Source organism: Rana temporaria, chromosome 2 (assembly GCF_905171775.1).
Source record: "Rana temporaria chromosome 2, aRanTem1.1, whole genome shotgun sequence".
Taxonomy (NCBI): domain Eukaryota; kingdom Metazoa; phylum Chordata; class Amphibia; order Anura; family Ranidae; genus Rana; species Rana temporaria.
Genome location: NC_053490.1, coordinates 504,951,374 through 504,966,522, shown reverse-complemented (window position 1 = coordinate 504,966,522; position 15,149 = coordinate 504,951,374). Strand labels below are relative to the sequence as shown.

At 43.1% G+C, this 15,149-nt stretch overlaps 1 protein-coding gene across 4 annotated transcripts in view; it reads left to right on the top strand.

Annotated features, from left to right (window-relative positions):
* LOC120927909 (trifunctional purine biosynthetic protein adenosine-3-like) overlaps positions 1-15,149 on the top strand; it is an 83,015-nt gene that overhangs the window by 47,449 nt on the left and 20,417 nt on the right. For all 4 annotated transcript variants that reach the window (XM_040338908.1, XM_040338907.1, XM_040338906.1 and 1 more), the window contains 6 exons: positions 814-923; positions 3,111-3,309; positions 6,245-6,496; positions 8,121-8,273; positions 10,476-10,679; positions 12,780-12,929. In XM_040338908.1, the coding sequence (XP_040194842.1) occupies positions 814-923; positions 3,111-3,309; positions 6,245-6,496; positions 8,121-8,273; positions 10,476-10,679; positions 12,780-12,929 (1,068 nt within the window). The remainder of the gene's footprint in view (positions 1-813; positions 924-3,110; positions 3,310-6,244; positions 6,497-8,120; positions 8,274-10,475; positions 10,680-12,779; positions 12,930-15,149) is intronic.

Sequence of the window (15,149 nt, the reverse complement as noted above, 5' to 3'; positions counted from 1 at the left end):
CATACAAGACGTGTCCAATAGCAATGGTAAAAGATAACCCCCACCACGCAGGGTCGCGTAAACAATACAAACAGTGCAATTTTGGGTGAGCTTCAAATGGGGAGCTCTGAGTCTACACCAGACCAGGGGATATTCAGAAACTTAGGGTTAATATCACGGAAAGCAGCCATGAGGGTGCAGGCAACATATGTAACATTTAGGTCTTCCCGCGGGTGGCTCCGTCTCCGAAAATGGATCAGGAGGCCGTCCACAGAAACTGTTGAAACACATGGGTCCATGGCTCGCAGCACAACGGCCTCCGTCAAACCACCCCCTACTCCCCTACGCACACCCAGGGCGCCAGAGGCGGCAACAAGCGCTTTCACTCGGGACTACCAGTGCCCCTATAAAACCAAGGGGCTGTCCCATGAGCCCTAGAGCACTATGTAGCTACTCAAACCCTCGGCCATTCATTTGGCCCCCCCGATCAGTTAGTAGTAGAAATAACAGAATACATATAATGGATGCCTTATGTTTTGTGAATGGTTTACAGAATGCAAGGCATTTTCTGAATAGACCAGGGGTGAGATGGGGCAGATAAATGGCAGGATTGCTTCCCTGTATGAGACCCGCAGCATGCCAGAAGTACAGTGATTGCTGGGATTTTTAATAAGATACCACCTAGAACCGCATGGTGCAGAATTCATTCATAGATAATGTGTCTGAAGCACAGCAGTATAAATGGGACTTTTACAGGTTTTAGTTCTTCCTCCGTCATTGCAGTTGTCACTTTTATGTATATTACTTTTTGTACTTATTTGAGTATTTTTCCAGGATGCAATGCAGAGCTTGGAGGCTTTGCTGGATTATTTGACCTTAAAGCTGCAGGATATACAGACCCTATTCTGGTGTCTGGTACAGATGGTGTTGGAACAAAATTAAAGGTAATTTAGAACAAGAAAAAAAAATGGCTGACGTACAGTAGATGCCTGCTAGAAATTTTATTAGTGGCATCAGTGAGGTGTTGAGGACTACATACAGTATACTATGTGGCCAAAACCTTAAACATTTTGACCACCACACCTGTGTAAGCATGTTGGAATTCAGATGCCAAAACCATGCCATAAATATGGCGCGATATTCCCACTTACGGTTCTTATAAGCCTCCATTCTTTCGGTAAAGGTGTGGGTTGATTTTTTTTTTTTGTGTGTGTCTGTTTTTTTTTGTTTCCACCAGCTTCTGGTGTGTTTTAGACTAGAGAATGGGTCCATTCAGCCAAAATAAAATTTTGTGAGATCGGGTACCGTTCCAATTCATCAGAGGTGTTAAGTATGGTCAAGGACAGGGCTCCCCACCCCAAACTCGGCACACCATGTCCTTATGGAGCTGGCTTTGTGCACCAGGAGCACATGCTGAAGCGGGAAAGAAATTTCCCCAGATACCCCAAGGTTGGAAGATCACCATTGTCTAAATGTGTAATTGGTATGCTTTAACAATAACCGCGCCCTTTAACCACTTAAGCCCCGGACCAAAATGCTGCCTAAAGACCCAAGGGGTTTTTACAGTTCGGGACTGCATCGCTTTAACAGACAATTGCGCGGTCGTGCGACGTGGCTCCCAAACAAAATTGGCGTCTTTTTTTCCCCACAAATAGAGCTTTCTTTTGGTGGTATTTGATCACCTATGCGGTTTTTATTTTTTGCGCTATAAACAAAAATAGAGTGACAATTTTGAAAAAAATTCAATATTTTTTACTTTTTGCTGTGATAAATATCCCCCAAAAACATATATAAAATTTTTTTTTTCCTCAGTTTAGGCCGATACGTATTCTTCTACCTATTTTTGGTAAAAAAAATCGCAATAATCGTTTATCGGTTGGTTTGCGCTAAATTTATAGCGTTTACAAAATAGGGGATAGTTTTTTTGCATTTTTATTTATTATTATTTTTTTACTACTAATGGCAGCGATCAGCGATTTTTTTTCCGTGACTGCGACATTATGGCGGACACTTCGGACAATTTTGACACATTTTTGGGACAATTGTCATTTTCACAGCAAAAAATGCATTTAAATTGCATTGTTTATTGTGAAAATGACAGTTGCAGTTTGGGAGTTAACCACAGGGGGCGCTGTAGGAGTTAGGGATCACTGTGTATGTGTTTACTAGTGTAGGGGTGTGTGGCTGTAGGAATGACGTCATTGATCGTGTCTCCCCTATAAAGGGGATGACGCGATCGATGCGCCGACACAGTGAAGCATGGCTCTCCCCGTTCTTCAGCTCCAGGGAGCGATCGCGACGGAGCGGCTATAAACAAATAGCCGCGCCGTCGTCCCGGATCGCTCCCCGAGCGGAACTCTCCCTTTTTGGAGTTACCCCGTCTTCACCACTACCTACCTCCGAGCACCGTTCCTTGGTGCCACCCCCTACCCACCTCCCAGTATTCCTCAGTATTTTAATTTGTTAATGATAACAGGAAAAGCCGTAAAATAGATCCCCCTACAGCCAAAAACAATAGACCCCCCAGCAACAATAGTTCCTTGACAACAATAGACAACACTCAACAAAATAAACGCCCCCTAGCAACAATAGACCCCCAGCAGCAACAAAAGATCTCCCCACAGACCATCCAGCAGTCGGCTACAATAGAATTCTCCCTCAACAGTAGATCCCTCCAGGCAACAATGGATGCCCCATCAGCAAATATATACCTCCTGAGCAACAATAGATCCTCCCCTTGCAAAAATACATCCATTCCAGCAACACTATATCCCCCGGCAGCAATAGACACTGTAGCACATCCCAGCACCCCTTGACATCGCACACATTCAGTGCTCGAGGTGCCGGAACTGCGTTCCAGCTGAAAAAAAGCCCTGGGTGTCCCTATACTTTTGGCCACATAATGTACCTTTATGACTCAGTTGTAATATGAAGTCCAGTTTTGTGAGTAGTTGTATTGTGTAAAATTGCTCTTTTGGATATTCAATACATTTTGGTATTTAACATTTTCTAGAAATCTAATCTGTGGTGAGCCACAAATTTTGACATGCTCATCCCTGCTTTTAAAATTAAATGGGTATGCAGAATATCATCAGTTGTTAAAAGAAACTTGCATTGTTCCCTATCTGTAGATTGCACAGGCATGTAACAAACACGACACCATTGGACAGGATCTAGTCGCCATGTGCGTCAATGACATCCTGGCGCAGGGAGCAGAACCTCTGTTCTTCTTGGACTACTTTGCCTGCGGGGCCCTGGATGTGTCTGTGGCGGCCTCTGTGGTCTCTGGTATCGCCAAGGCCTGCCAAATGGCCGGATGTGCTCTTCTGGGTAACTATCCTTCTGTAAAAACACACGCATTCTCATTACTCTTCAGTCCCTCCTCCTGCAGTTTGGAATAAAGATCTCCTATAGTATTGGTTTATATTTGCACTATACACTAGAACAGGGATGCTCAACTTTTTGGAGGGTGAGGGCCATTTAAAGTGGAGTTCCACCCATAAATATAACATTACATCAGTAGTTTTAAAAAAATGTCATTAGTCCTTTAAGAAAAAAATATTTTTTTTTTAGATGCCTTCAAAGTGTTGTTGCTAGGCAGAATAGTTAATCTTCCCTCTTCCTGCACCTAGGTGCTCAATGCTTCCTAACCTACACCGCACAGACTCCTGGGAATGTAGTGGGTGTAACTTTCCAGGAGTCTGTGCACTCCCCAGTCTCAAAGAATCATGTGACTTGGACAGTACAGGTGCTGAAACCTGATCTGAAACCTATTACACTGCTTGTGCAGCACTGAGCATGTGCGAGATCTGCAAGGCTGAAATCCAGGAAGTCATACTGTCTGGCTTCATGATGCCCACACTTAAGATGGCCCCAGTCAATTTCTATTTTATAAAGTGTCTAAATGCTGTAACAACCTAACAAAACGGACCTTAGTTTACAGACTAACTTTGCTAGAATACATTAAGCTTGTGTATTACAGGGGTATTTATATTTAAAAAGTGAAATTGTGACCGGAACTCCGCTTTAAGTGATTTGGTAAGTGGTTGCGGGCCACAATGAACTATTTGGTGTTTTACCTCCCAAACCACAAATGTAAACAAGCCTTTACTGTCCTGAGCCCCCTATAAGGCGGCTATCACATTGATGCGCTGTTTTTCTGCAGGTTGGCTGCAAGGAACCATAGACTTCTATTACATCTGTGCACTTGGTATCACTCCGCCTGGGACAGGAGTTGGCGCTACAGAGGAAGCATTGGCTTATGCGGCTCTTGCTTCCTCTGTTGCCGCCGCTGGCTTTATGCACTCCGATACTTTGGGACAACAGGTCAGCAAATCACTGATGGATAGCATGCTTTAACATTTTCCGACAACAAATGTGCGTTGGATTATCCGATCGTGTGTACACAAGTACTTTGGACGAAACCCCAACGTACAAGCGCGCATGCTCAGAAGAAATGCTCACCATAACACAACATTGGCAGAAGTTGCCCAAAGGGTGGCGCTAAAGAGCTAAAAAAAACACACTTTGGTGTTTGTTGGCTGATAATTCTTTGCCGTTTTGTATGCAAGACGAGTTCATGGCCAATGCCTTTCGGACAAAAGTCCTACGCTTTTTCCGATGAAAATCCGATTGTGTATGCCAGGCTTTACACGTGCAAGGTTTGGCTCAAAGTTTTTCTGTAGGATTTTAAAAGCAGCAATAGGCTCTGAAAGAGGAACACTTGGAGAACCAGTCACTAATGTTCACCTGTAATAATCTGGATCTTCGCTTTATTGCATAAAATGCATTAAGGTGAAAAACCGAGAGACTTTACTACTTTAAAATGAGAATCCGACTTGAAGGTGACTTCCATTAAAGTCTATGGACCCAAGTCAGATAAAAGTCACCTTGGAGTAGTTCAGGAACCTTTTCTAAAGTCGGAGCATCTTCAGTAGTGCTAATTTCAAGACCGCTCTCATTGGCTAACATGGGATTTCTGATGTCACACAACTTGGGATCTCACAAGGTGGATCCCAGTGTGAACTGAGCTTAAAGCGGAGTTCCACCCAAAAATGGAACTTGGGCTTTTCGGAGTCTAATACAGGTGTTTTGCTCCCACTTCTAGGCATAGATAGCCGAGCCACCCATGGGTATCTAAACCATGTCCGTCGCCTCCTATGTCCACCCTGTTGTCTTCTCGGAGACACACAGGTCCCAGAAGACAGTAGGGACCAGTGGGAGCGCGAATCGCGCATGCGCAGTAGGAAACCAGGAAGTGAAGCAGCGAGGCTTCACTTCCTGATTCTTTTACCGAAGATGTAACCCCATTGTGGATATTTGACACATTTTTAGTCTGGCACTAATGAGAAAAAAAATTCTGGGGTGGAAACCAAAGTCCCAGTGCATTATTGCAGTCTTTAGTTGTAATATATTAATGTGGATATTTGCCCACCTTTCTTGTGACTCCCATGCAAGAAATGGCTTGAGGGTAGGGGTGGGGATTTTCTGTCTTCCAAAAGACAGGAAGGCAGAGGCAAAAAATGAAAACCCATTTCCCCATTGGAGAGATTTCCCATTGCTTCTTGTCATGGCAGGAAGTGATGGGATGTCTCCCCAGTGGGGACACGGCAATGAAAACTGAAAAAGGTTCTAACCCTTCCCCCTGCTCTTTCAAAAACTGGGGTTTGGTTGAGCTTTAAAGAGGAAGTAAACCCTGATGGGTTTTACTTCCTGTCTCCCTACAAAGGTAAAGCATAATGGGCTACTATGCATCGCATAGTAGCCCATTATGTGACACTTACCTGCAGGAGAAGCCCGTGATGACTCTGCCTTTCTCCATGGCGAGCATCCATCTTCACCCCTCTTCATCCGGGGGCCGCAAACTCCAGCTCTGTGACTGGCCGGAGTCGCGTGACATCACTCCCGTGCATGCGCCGCCTTTAATGGCATGACCCCGGCTTGAAACGTCACAGCGTGCCCATTCAAGACGGCGCATGCGCAGAAGAAGGCGTCGCTCAGGGAAATTGCAAATATCTCCGAGACCGTGTGTAGGTCTCGGAGATATTGCAAGCACCTACAGGTAAGCCTTAATCTAGGCTTACCTGTAGGTGTAACTTCCGCCAAGAGGGTTTACAACCACTTTAATATAGGAGCGATCTACAATGATTCCTGCAGAAACCCACTCTTATCAGATTGAGTAAATCTATTGTGTGTTGCCTTTTTTACTTACTGATACTAATTTTTATTTTGGTGATGTTATATAATATGAATTCTGTTCTGACAGGGGGCGAGACAGCAGAGATGCCGGGCATGTACGCCCCGGGGGAGTATGACCTGGCTGGGTTCACTGTAGGAGCGGTGGAGAGGGGCCACATGCTGCCGTTACTGGACAGGATCACGGCGGGGGATCTGGTGATCGGCGTGGCTTCCTCCGGGGTCCATAGCAATGGTTTCAGTCTGGTGAGGAAGATTCTGGAGAAGTCCGGCCTGAGCTTCTCCTCTCCGGCTCCCTTTGGCTGTGGGACGCAGACACTTGGTGAGTGTGCGCTTTATCAGTGGAGTAACCGCGCAATAACTGTTTTTGCAAGTCTAACGCAACTTTCAAATCTTCTGTGAAGTTTAATGTTACCCGATCACTAGTATGACAAAATCCAGCCAGAAGCTTCTTGTGAAGGAAGAAATTTGGATACCAAAGCTGGCCATACATTTAAGTGCTGATTTCGACCACTTCCTGGTGAACTGGCCCAAATTTTGCTATTTTTTTTTTTATTTTTTTTTTATGCTGCCTTGTTAGTAGATGCAGTGTGTATGCATCTAAATGCCCACTGTTTGATGTCTGTGTAAAACAACCCATTCAGTTTAAAATGGAAATGAAATGCAAAGCCTTTTATGTATAGAACCTTTAAGTGATAACATTCCCTTTGTTCTCCACTGCATACGAGCTGGGGGAAGGAGATGCAGCAGCACACTGAGCTTCCCAGTGAATGACTGTGCAGCGGGGTGCATGTCAGGACAAGTCTGATCATTTAAGGAGAGCACACCAAGTTCCCAGCATAGCTAGAGAACTGACCACGGTGTGCTCTCCTGCTTGGTGTGATCATTTTTTTTAATAGGAAAGCAGATGGACTAGCAGAATACTTTTTTATACAGTGTGAGGGGTTCGCTCAGTAGCGGGGTGTGTGACCCCCTTGCTTGGGTTCACCACACACTGATTTTATGCAGACTGGTAGTCGAAGACAGTTGAAAAATAAAGTTTTTGGTTTATGTTTCCATGTTGCTGGAAAATAATTGCAAGCATCCAAACGGCATAAACAAAATTAAACATAAAATAAATCCTAGCCACTCTGGGCGTCTACCTTCCACACAGGAACCTATCTAAGGAGTCTGGCTCAGCCTAGCGCTGGGCAGACAATGCTGGTCATACAGCACAAACTGTAGTCTTTTGGTATTTGTAACACAGGAAAAAAGTCAATGGTCTCCTCACCTCATCAGGAGACTTTCTGGCACTGCTCTCCTACTCGCACAGCCTTAGGAGTGATGCAGCAACCAAGTGGTAACCCTCTGGCTAGGTTCACACTGCTGCAAATTCAAAATCGCGGTAATACCGCGATTTCGCGGCTGCGATTTTGCCGCGATTTAAAAGAAATCTGTGCAGGGTTCAATGTAAATCACGGCCGAAATCGCAAAAAGTAGTACAGGAACTACTTTTTGAAATCGGTGCAGCGCCGCAGATGCGGCGTCGCACCGATTAGGACAGTGCCATTGCCAACAATTGCCGGCAAATGCCGCTGATTTGAGATGCGATTTCACATGTCAAATCGCATCTCAAATCGTACCCAGTGTGAACTTGGGCTCTGGCTACTTATAAAGGTCTTGATTGCTTCATTCTGAACAGCTGAAGCTTTTCAACGGCCCCTAGCCTTCCTCTGGCTACGTTTGCAGCCGACGCCTGATAACAATCTGTGTCTCGTCTAAACAAGGCAGAAATGTATGTCCCATCAGTGACAACACCCACAGATTTACCTGACTTCCTGTCACAACAGGTACATGATACAGCAGGCACATATCGGGAATATAAAACATTGGGGTAACAAAAATGCTTTAATGTCTTTAACCTTTTTAATGTGTGTGTGTTTTTTTGTTTTTTTTCTCTCTAACAGGTGAGATTTTACTGACTCCAACAAAAATCTACAGCAAAACCCTCCTACCCATTTTAAAATCGGGCCATGTGAAAGCCTATGCGCACATCACTGGGGGAGGTCTGTTGGAGAACATTCCCAGGGTTCTACCTTCATCCCTCGGAGTCAATTTAGGTAAAAGGAAAAAAATGGCAACTAAATCTTACGGTTCATTTTATATCAATATATTGTCTATCCAACTCCAATTAAGGGGTTGTAAAGTTTTTTTTTTTTTTTCTCTAAATTGGTTCCTTTTAACCACTTAAGCCCCGGACCAATATGCTGGCTAAAGACCCAAGGGGTTTTTACAGTTTGGGACTGCGTCGCTTTAACAGACAATTGCGCGGTCGTGCGACGTGGCTCCCAAACAAAATTGCCGTCCTTTTTTTCCCACAAATAGAGCTTTCTTTTGGTGGTATTTGATCACCTCTGCGGTTTTTATTTTTTGCGCTATAAACAAAAATAGAGCGACAATTTTGAAAAAAATTCAATATTTTTTACTTTTTGCTGTAATAAATATCCCCCAAAAACATATATAAAAAATTTTTTTTTCCTCAGTTTAGGCCGATACGTATTCTTCTACCTATTTTTGGTAAAAAAAATCGCAATAATCGTTTATCGGTTGGTTTGCGCAAAATTTATAGCGTTTACTAAATAGGGGATAGTTTTTTTTGCTTTTTTTTTTTTTTTTTTTTTTTACTAGTAATGGCGGCGATCAGCGATTTTTTTTTTTTTTCGTGACTGCGACATTATGGCGGACACTTCGGACAATTTTGACACATTTTTGGGACCATTGCAATTTAAATGCATTTTTTGCTGTGAAAATGACATTGTTTATTGTGAAAATGACAGTTGCAGTTTGGGAGTTAAACACAGGGGGCGCTGTAACATTTAGGGATCACTGTGTATGTGTTTACTAGTGTAGGGGGGTGTGGCTGTAGGACTGACACAATCGATCGAGTCTCCCTAATAAAAGGGATCACTCGATCGATGCGCCGCCACAGTGAAGCACGGGGAAGCTGCCGACGTAAATGTACATGAGGAGGTCAGGAAGTGGTTAAGCTAGTGCATTTTTGGTTCACTTACCATTTCCCTTCTAAAAAATGTTTTTTCTTTGTCTGAATTTCTCACTTCCTGTTTCTTCTCAGTAAGCTTTCCACCATCATCCGAGCTGTTCTGGCTAGGGGTTAGTCAGCCAGAACAGCTTACTGAGGAGAAACAGGAAGTGAGGAATTCAGACAAAGAAAAAAAACATTTAGGGGCTGATCCACAAAGAAGTTACGCTGGCGTATCTATTGATACGCCGCGTAACTTCTAGTTTGCTCCGGCGTATCTTTGTTTTGTATCCACAAAACAAGATACGCCTGAAGCTGTGCTAGATCCGACTGGCGTACGTCTTAGTACGCTGTCAGATCTAAGGTGCATATTTCCGCTGGCCGCTAGGTGGAGTTTCCATCGATTTCCGCGTCGAGTATGCAAATTAGCTAGATACGGCGATCCACGAACGTAGGTCCGGCCGGCGCATTTTTTTACGTAGTTTCCGTAAGGCTTTTGTTGGCGTATAGTTACCCCTACTATATGAGGCGTATCCTATGTTGAGTATGGTCGTCGTTCCCGCATGAAATCTTAAATTTTTTTACGTCGTTTGCGTAAGTCGTTCGCGAATAGGGCTTTGCGTAGAATGACGTTCACGTCGTAAGCATTGGCTTGTTGCGGGTTAATTTCGAGCATGCGCACTGGGATACCCCCACGGACGGCGAATGCGCCGTTAAAAAAAAACGGCATTTACGTCGGGTCAAGACGTATTTACATAACACGCCCCCATCACATACATTTGAATTGCGCGCCCTTACGCAGCCAAAGTTACACTACGCCGCCGTAACTTACGGCGCAAATTCTTTCAGGATATGGAAAATACGCTGAAAGTTACAGCGGCGTAGCGTATCAGAGATACGCATCGCCGGACGCAACAATGCGCTAGGCTATGTGGATCTGGCCCTTAGAAGGGAAATCGAAGGAAAAGGTAAGTGAACCAACAATGCACTAGCTTAAAGGAACCTATTTAGAAAATTAAAAACGAACCGTTGCAACCCCTTTTAAGGCATTTTTACATCTAAATAGTCAAACTTGTGTTACAGTAACTGTAGAAATGTATTTACCTACTTTATTTTTATTTATTTTTTTATTTTTTTGCACATATTTTTGAAGTTGCTTCAATGAGTGATTGTGGAGTAGTTGGCTGTTTCAGACTTCTACCCCCCAAAGGTCATGATCTCCACTTATCAGAGTTCATGTTTTTGTCTAATGCATGTGACCACTTTCTTTTTTTTTTTCCAGATGCCTTTTGTTGGAAGGTCCCAGAAATATTTTCCTGGCTACAGAAGCAGGGGGGTCTGTCAGAGGAGGAGATGAGTCGGACCTTTAACTGTGGGATTGGCGCCATCTTGGTAGTGGAGAAAACACGAGCTGAGGAGGTTCTGAGAGATCTCCAGCCTGCAGAGGATGCTTGGATCATCGGAGAAGTGACGTCCCGTCCTGCAGGTCTTGTATTTATTGGGGGAGGGGGGGGGGTGTTAAAGCAGGAGTGTATTTAGAATAGGAAGCTCTGTCAAAACAACCAAAAACAGTTTACAGTAACATCACTTTCCTTGCAAAAAAAAACTGCTTAGAGTATGTGTGTGTGTATGTATATGTGTGTGTGTGTGTGTGTGTGTATGTATATGTGTGTGTGTGTGTGTATGTATATGTGTGTGTGTGTGTGTGTATGTGTGTGTGTGTGTATATATATATATATATCTATCTCTATCTCTATCTCTATCTCTATCCTGAATTAAAGGTTTTTCTTCTTTGGAACAGAATAGGTTAACTTCCCCTTCCATCATAGGGGCAGAGTCAATGTTGGGGACATTCTAGCCAAACAAATGGCCACCGATAGACCATGATTCATCTAAATTAAGACGCTTAAAGTGGAGTTCCAACCACAATTAGCATTTTTTAAATGCATGTCCTTTCATCCTGCGTTTTTATAATATAAATCCGGTCACTTACTATTTTACAATCCGCCGCCGATCCGCATAGATATTCAAAAAAGATAGTTTATAAAACTATATCTACACCGTTGTCATTTTGCTTGTGGGCATTGTGAAGCCTACAGGCACTTACTTCCTGGAAGTCTTGGATGGGGAGTGATAATTGGACAGCGCACTGCATCCTGGGAAATGATGACACACATTTCCCAGGAGCATTAGAGGGAGATGATGTCAGAATCCTAGGTGGTTTCAAAGGCAGATTTTGTGGAACCGCATAGCAACAGGCATTTCCAGATGAGTAAAAAAAGTTTTTATTTATTTTATTCTTTTTTTAATCGTAAGCTACAGTTTAAAGCAAAATTTTTTTTTTTTTTTTATGGAACCTCCACTTTAATTGCATACAAGGTTCTTTAAACCCAAACTAAATCTAGCTGCACTTTCTCTAGCTCCATAACAGCAAGTCTGTACCTCCTGTATAGTAGAAATCTATTGCACACAAACACAATGGGTTACCCTTTTCTGTTTGTGTGCCATAAAATTATACTATACAGGGTTATAGTAGTTCTATAGTATAAATGTATAGGATTGATTAATGGTTGTTGCCTTAGCCGGGGTATGCCCAGAGGCTGTATTTAACTTTTTTTTTTTTCTGCAAAAAAAAAAAAAAATACCCAATTTCTTGGTAAATTATAAAAGATGAGGTTTTGCTGAGTAAATGGACTCCCAACGTGTCAAGCCCTAAAATTGTGTGCAGATCTGAGACCTCTGTCTAGACCCGAGGCTGGGGGAAAAAAATGGAAAGACTGTTCGGTGCTCTCACAGTGCACTGATCAAGGGTGCAATGCTCTGCAGATTTAATTGCAAAAAATGTACATGCGCGTTGGTTCAATATTGCTACACATACAACTTTTTGTAAAAGCAAGACTAAAACTTTCATGGAAAAGGCAAAGCCTTTGGGTTTTAGTCAGGACGGCAGAGACCTAATGCCTTGTACATATGACCGGTTTTCACGACGAGAAAACTGCAATTTTTTTATGTTGGTCGTGAAAATCGGACGTGTATGCTCCCTAGCAGTTTTCTCGACAAAAAAACGCCCGCAAATTAATTTACATCAGCTCTCATTTTTTTCTCATCTGTATTTTTCTCGTCGTGAAAAACATTGTGTGTATGCTTTTCGGAGGGGGGGGGGACACGCATGCTCAGAATCAAGTATGCAGCCCAAAGGGTGGCGCCATTTGAAAGGAACTTCCCCTTTTCTAGTCCTGTTGTACGTCGCGTGCTTTAGTTGGATGTTTTTTTTTTTTTTTTTTTTGCATGAACGTGTGTATGCAAGTCAGGCTGGAGAGGAATCGCATCAGGGGAAAAAAATTATTTATTTTCTGCTGAGAAAAATGGTACAGCCATAGCAGGAAAATGGGCCTGAAAAAAATTGCATGCAGAAAATACATCCAAGGAGAGAAATGGTGCATGATATTAAATCTGATTGGTTTCAATGTTTAGAAAAAATTACGCATCTTAGAGCGCCAGAAATGGCGCTCTATGTGATCATTTTTTTTATGTAGTTAATATTTAGGTGATGAGTGCCTGAGAAAGTGACTTGTCTCTCTAATAGATTCTTGCAGTGTGGAAATCAAAAATCTGACGGCAGCTCTGCTTGGGACGAATGTACAGCTGCAGAAATATGTGATCCCATCTGTCTGTAATGGACAGGACCAGAAGACTGAAGGGAAAACCAGAGTGGCTGTTCTCATCTCTGGGACCGGTAAGCATTTAAAGTGATTGTCAAGGCTTTTCTTTTTTTAATTATTTATACTTGCCTGCTCTGTGTAAGTGTTTTGCACAGAGCAGCCTCAATCCTCCTCCTTTTCTGGGGTCCCCTGGCGGTGCTTCTGTCTACTCCTATTTGAGTGCTCCCCCGGAGAGCAGCTTTCCATGGGGGCACCCATGTGGGCTCGCTCCTGAGTCCTGCTGCATCCATTGACACAGACAGCAAGACTCCCGGCTCCCGTGTCACTGGCTTTGATTGACCGCAGCAGGAGCCAATGACTCCTGCTATCAATCTATCCAATGAGGACCTGACACAGCGGCTGCTTTGCTCATCCTCATCGCTGGAACAATTGGGTTCAGGTAAGAAAAAGAGGGGCTCTGGGGGGCAGCTGCAGCACAGGAGGTTTTTTTCACCTTATTGCATAGAATGCATTGAGATGGGAAAACCTTGAGACTTTACAACGTCTTTTGGGCCTGAATATTAATTAAAGCCCCTAAATAATTTCTGAAAGAGACACTGGAGAATAAAATGGTGGCAGTTCTATTTTTTTTAAATAGCATAATATTTGAGATTTATCACCTTCAGTAAAAAATGAAATACACGAAATGTTTTGCACACAAACACAATATTACCCATTTTCTTGGTAACTTATAAAAGATGATACACTTTTGTGTTATAAAAAAAGGTTTTACAGAGTTAATTGTCTCCCAACATGTCATCCCAAAAATTGTGTGCGCCTGTGAGAAAACCACAAACCTCGGTATACTATATTGTCCCAAGAAATTAACTAAAGTCCTTACAGGTCATCAGTTTACAGTTGACGCTGAATGGTTGCCCTAGAATGATTGCATTCACTTGACCTTTTTTAGTGTGTGTGTGTGTGTGTGTGTGTGTGTGTGTGTGTGTGTGTGTTTTTTTTTTTACTTTTATTATTTAGTGTTTGCATAGGGGGATTGACAATCCCCCCCCCCCCCTTTTGTGTGACTCTTTAACCACTTGAGATCCGCGCTATGGACGAAAGACATCCACAGCGCGGCTCTCAAGTGCCGGGTGGACGTCCTGTTGTTCCCTGTGCGCGCCGCGGGGAAACAACGTGCCCGGTGCATCGCTCGGGAGCCGATGCGAGTGCCTGGCAGCGTGATGTCCGCCAGACACCCGCGATCGTCTGTGACACAGCAGAGACGTGGAGCTCTGTGTGTAAACACAGAGCTCCACATCCTGTCAGGGAGAGAGGAGACCGATCTGTGTCCCTTTACATAGGGACACAGCATCGGTCACCTCCCCCCACACAGTAAGAACACACCCAGGGAATACATTTAACCCCTAGTGTTAACCCCTTCACTGCCAGTCACATTTATACAGTAATTAGTGCATTTTTATAGCACTGATCGCTGTATAAATGTGAATGGTCCCAAAATTGTGTCAAAAGTGTCCGATATGTCCGCCACAATATCGCAGCCCTGACAAAAAAATCGCAAATCGCCGCCATTACAAGTAAAAAGAAAATCCTAAATCTATCCCCTATTTTGTAGGCGCTATAACTTTTGCGCAAACCAATCAATATACGCTTATTGCGATTTTTTTTTTTTTTTTTTTTTTTTTTTAACAAAAATATGTAGAATAATACGTATCGCCCTAAACCGAGGGAAATTTTTTTTTTTTTTTTTTTTTTTTTTAAATTGGGATATTATTATAACAAAAAGTTAAAAATATTGTGTTTTTTTCAAAATTTTCAGTTTTTTTATGTTTTATAGCACAAAAAAAAAAATTGCAGAGGTGATCAAATACCACCAAAAGAAAGCTCTATTTGTGGGGAAAAAAATAACAATATAATTTGGGTACAGTGTTGCATGACCCGCGCAATGGCCATTCAAAATGCGTCAGCGCTGAAAGCTGAAAATTGGTCTGGGCATGAAGGGGGGTTTAAGTGCCCAGTAATGAAGTGGTTAATCATCAGGGTTTCTATTAGATTTCATATTGTATGTCCGCTGCACCCCACTAAAGCTTATGAGGTACAGATTGTGTTCCAATAGCTGCCAGTGGAAGTGACAGCAGAAACCGCTTTTTAAAGTCATCCCAAAGCTGCCAAACTTGCCAAGTCTAATTTATGAGTCGCCACTCTGAGTGCAGCAGGTCAGTTAAAATTCCTGATGATGGAGCATGCATGCTCCGAACACGAGGTCGACCACACCTCCCATCCATCATCACTGACGT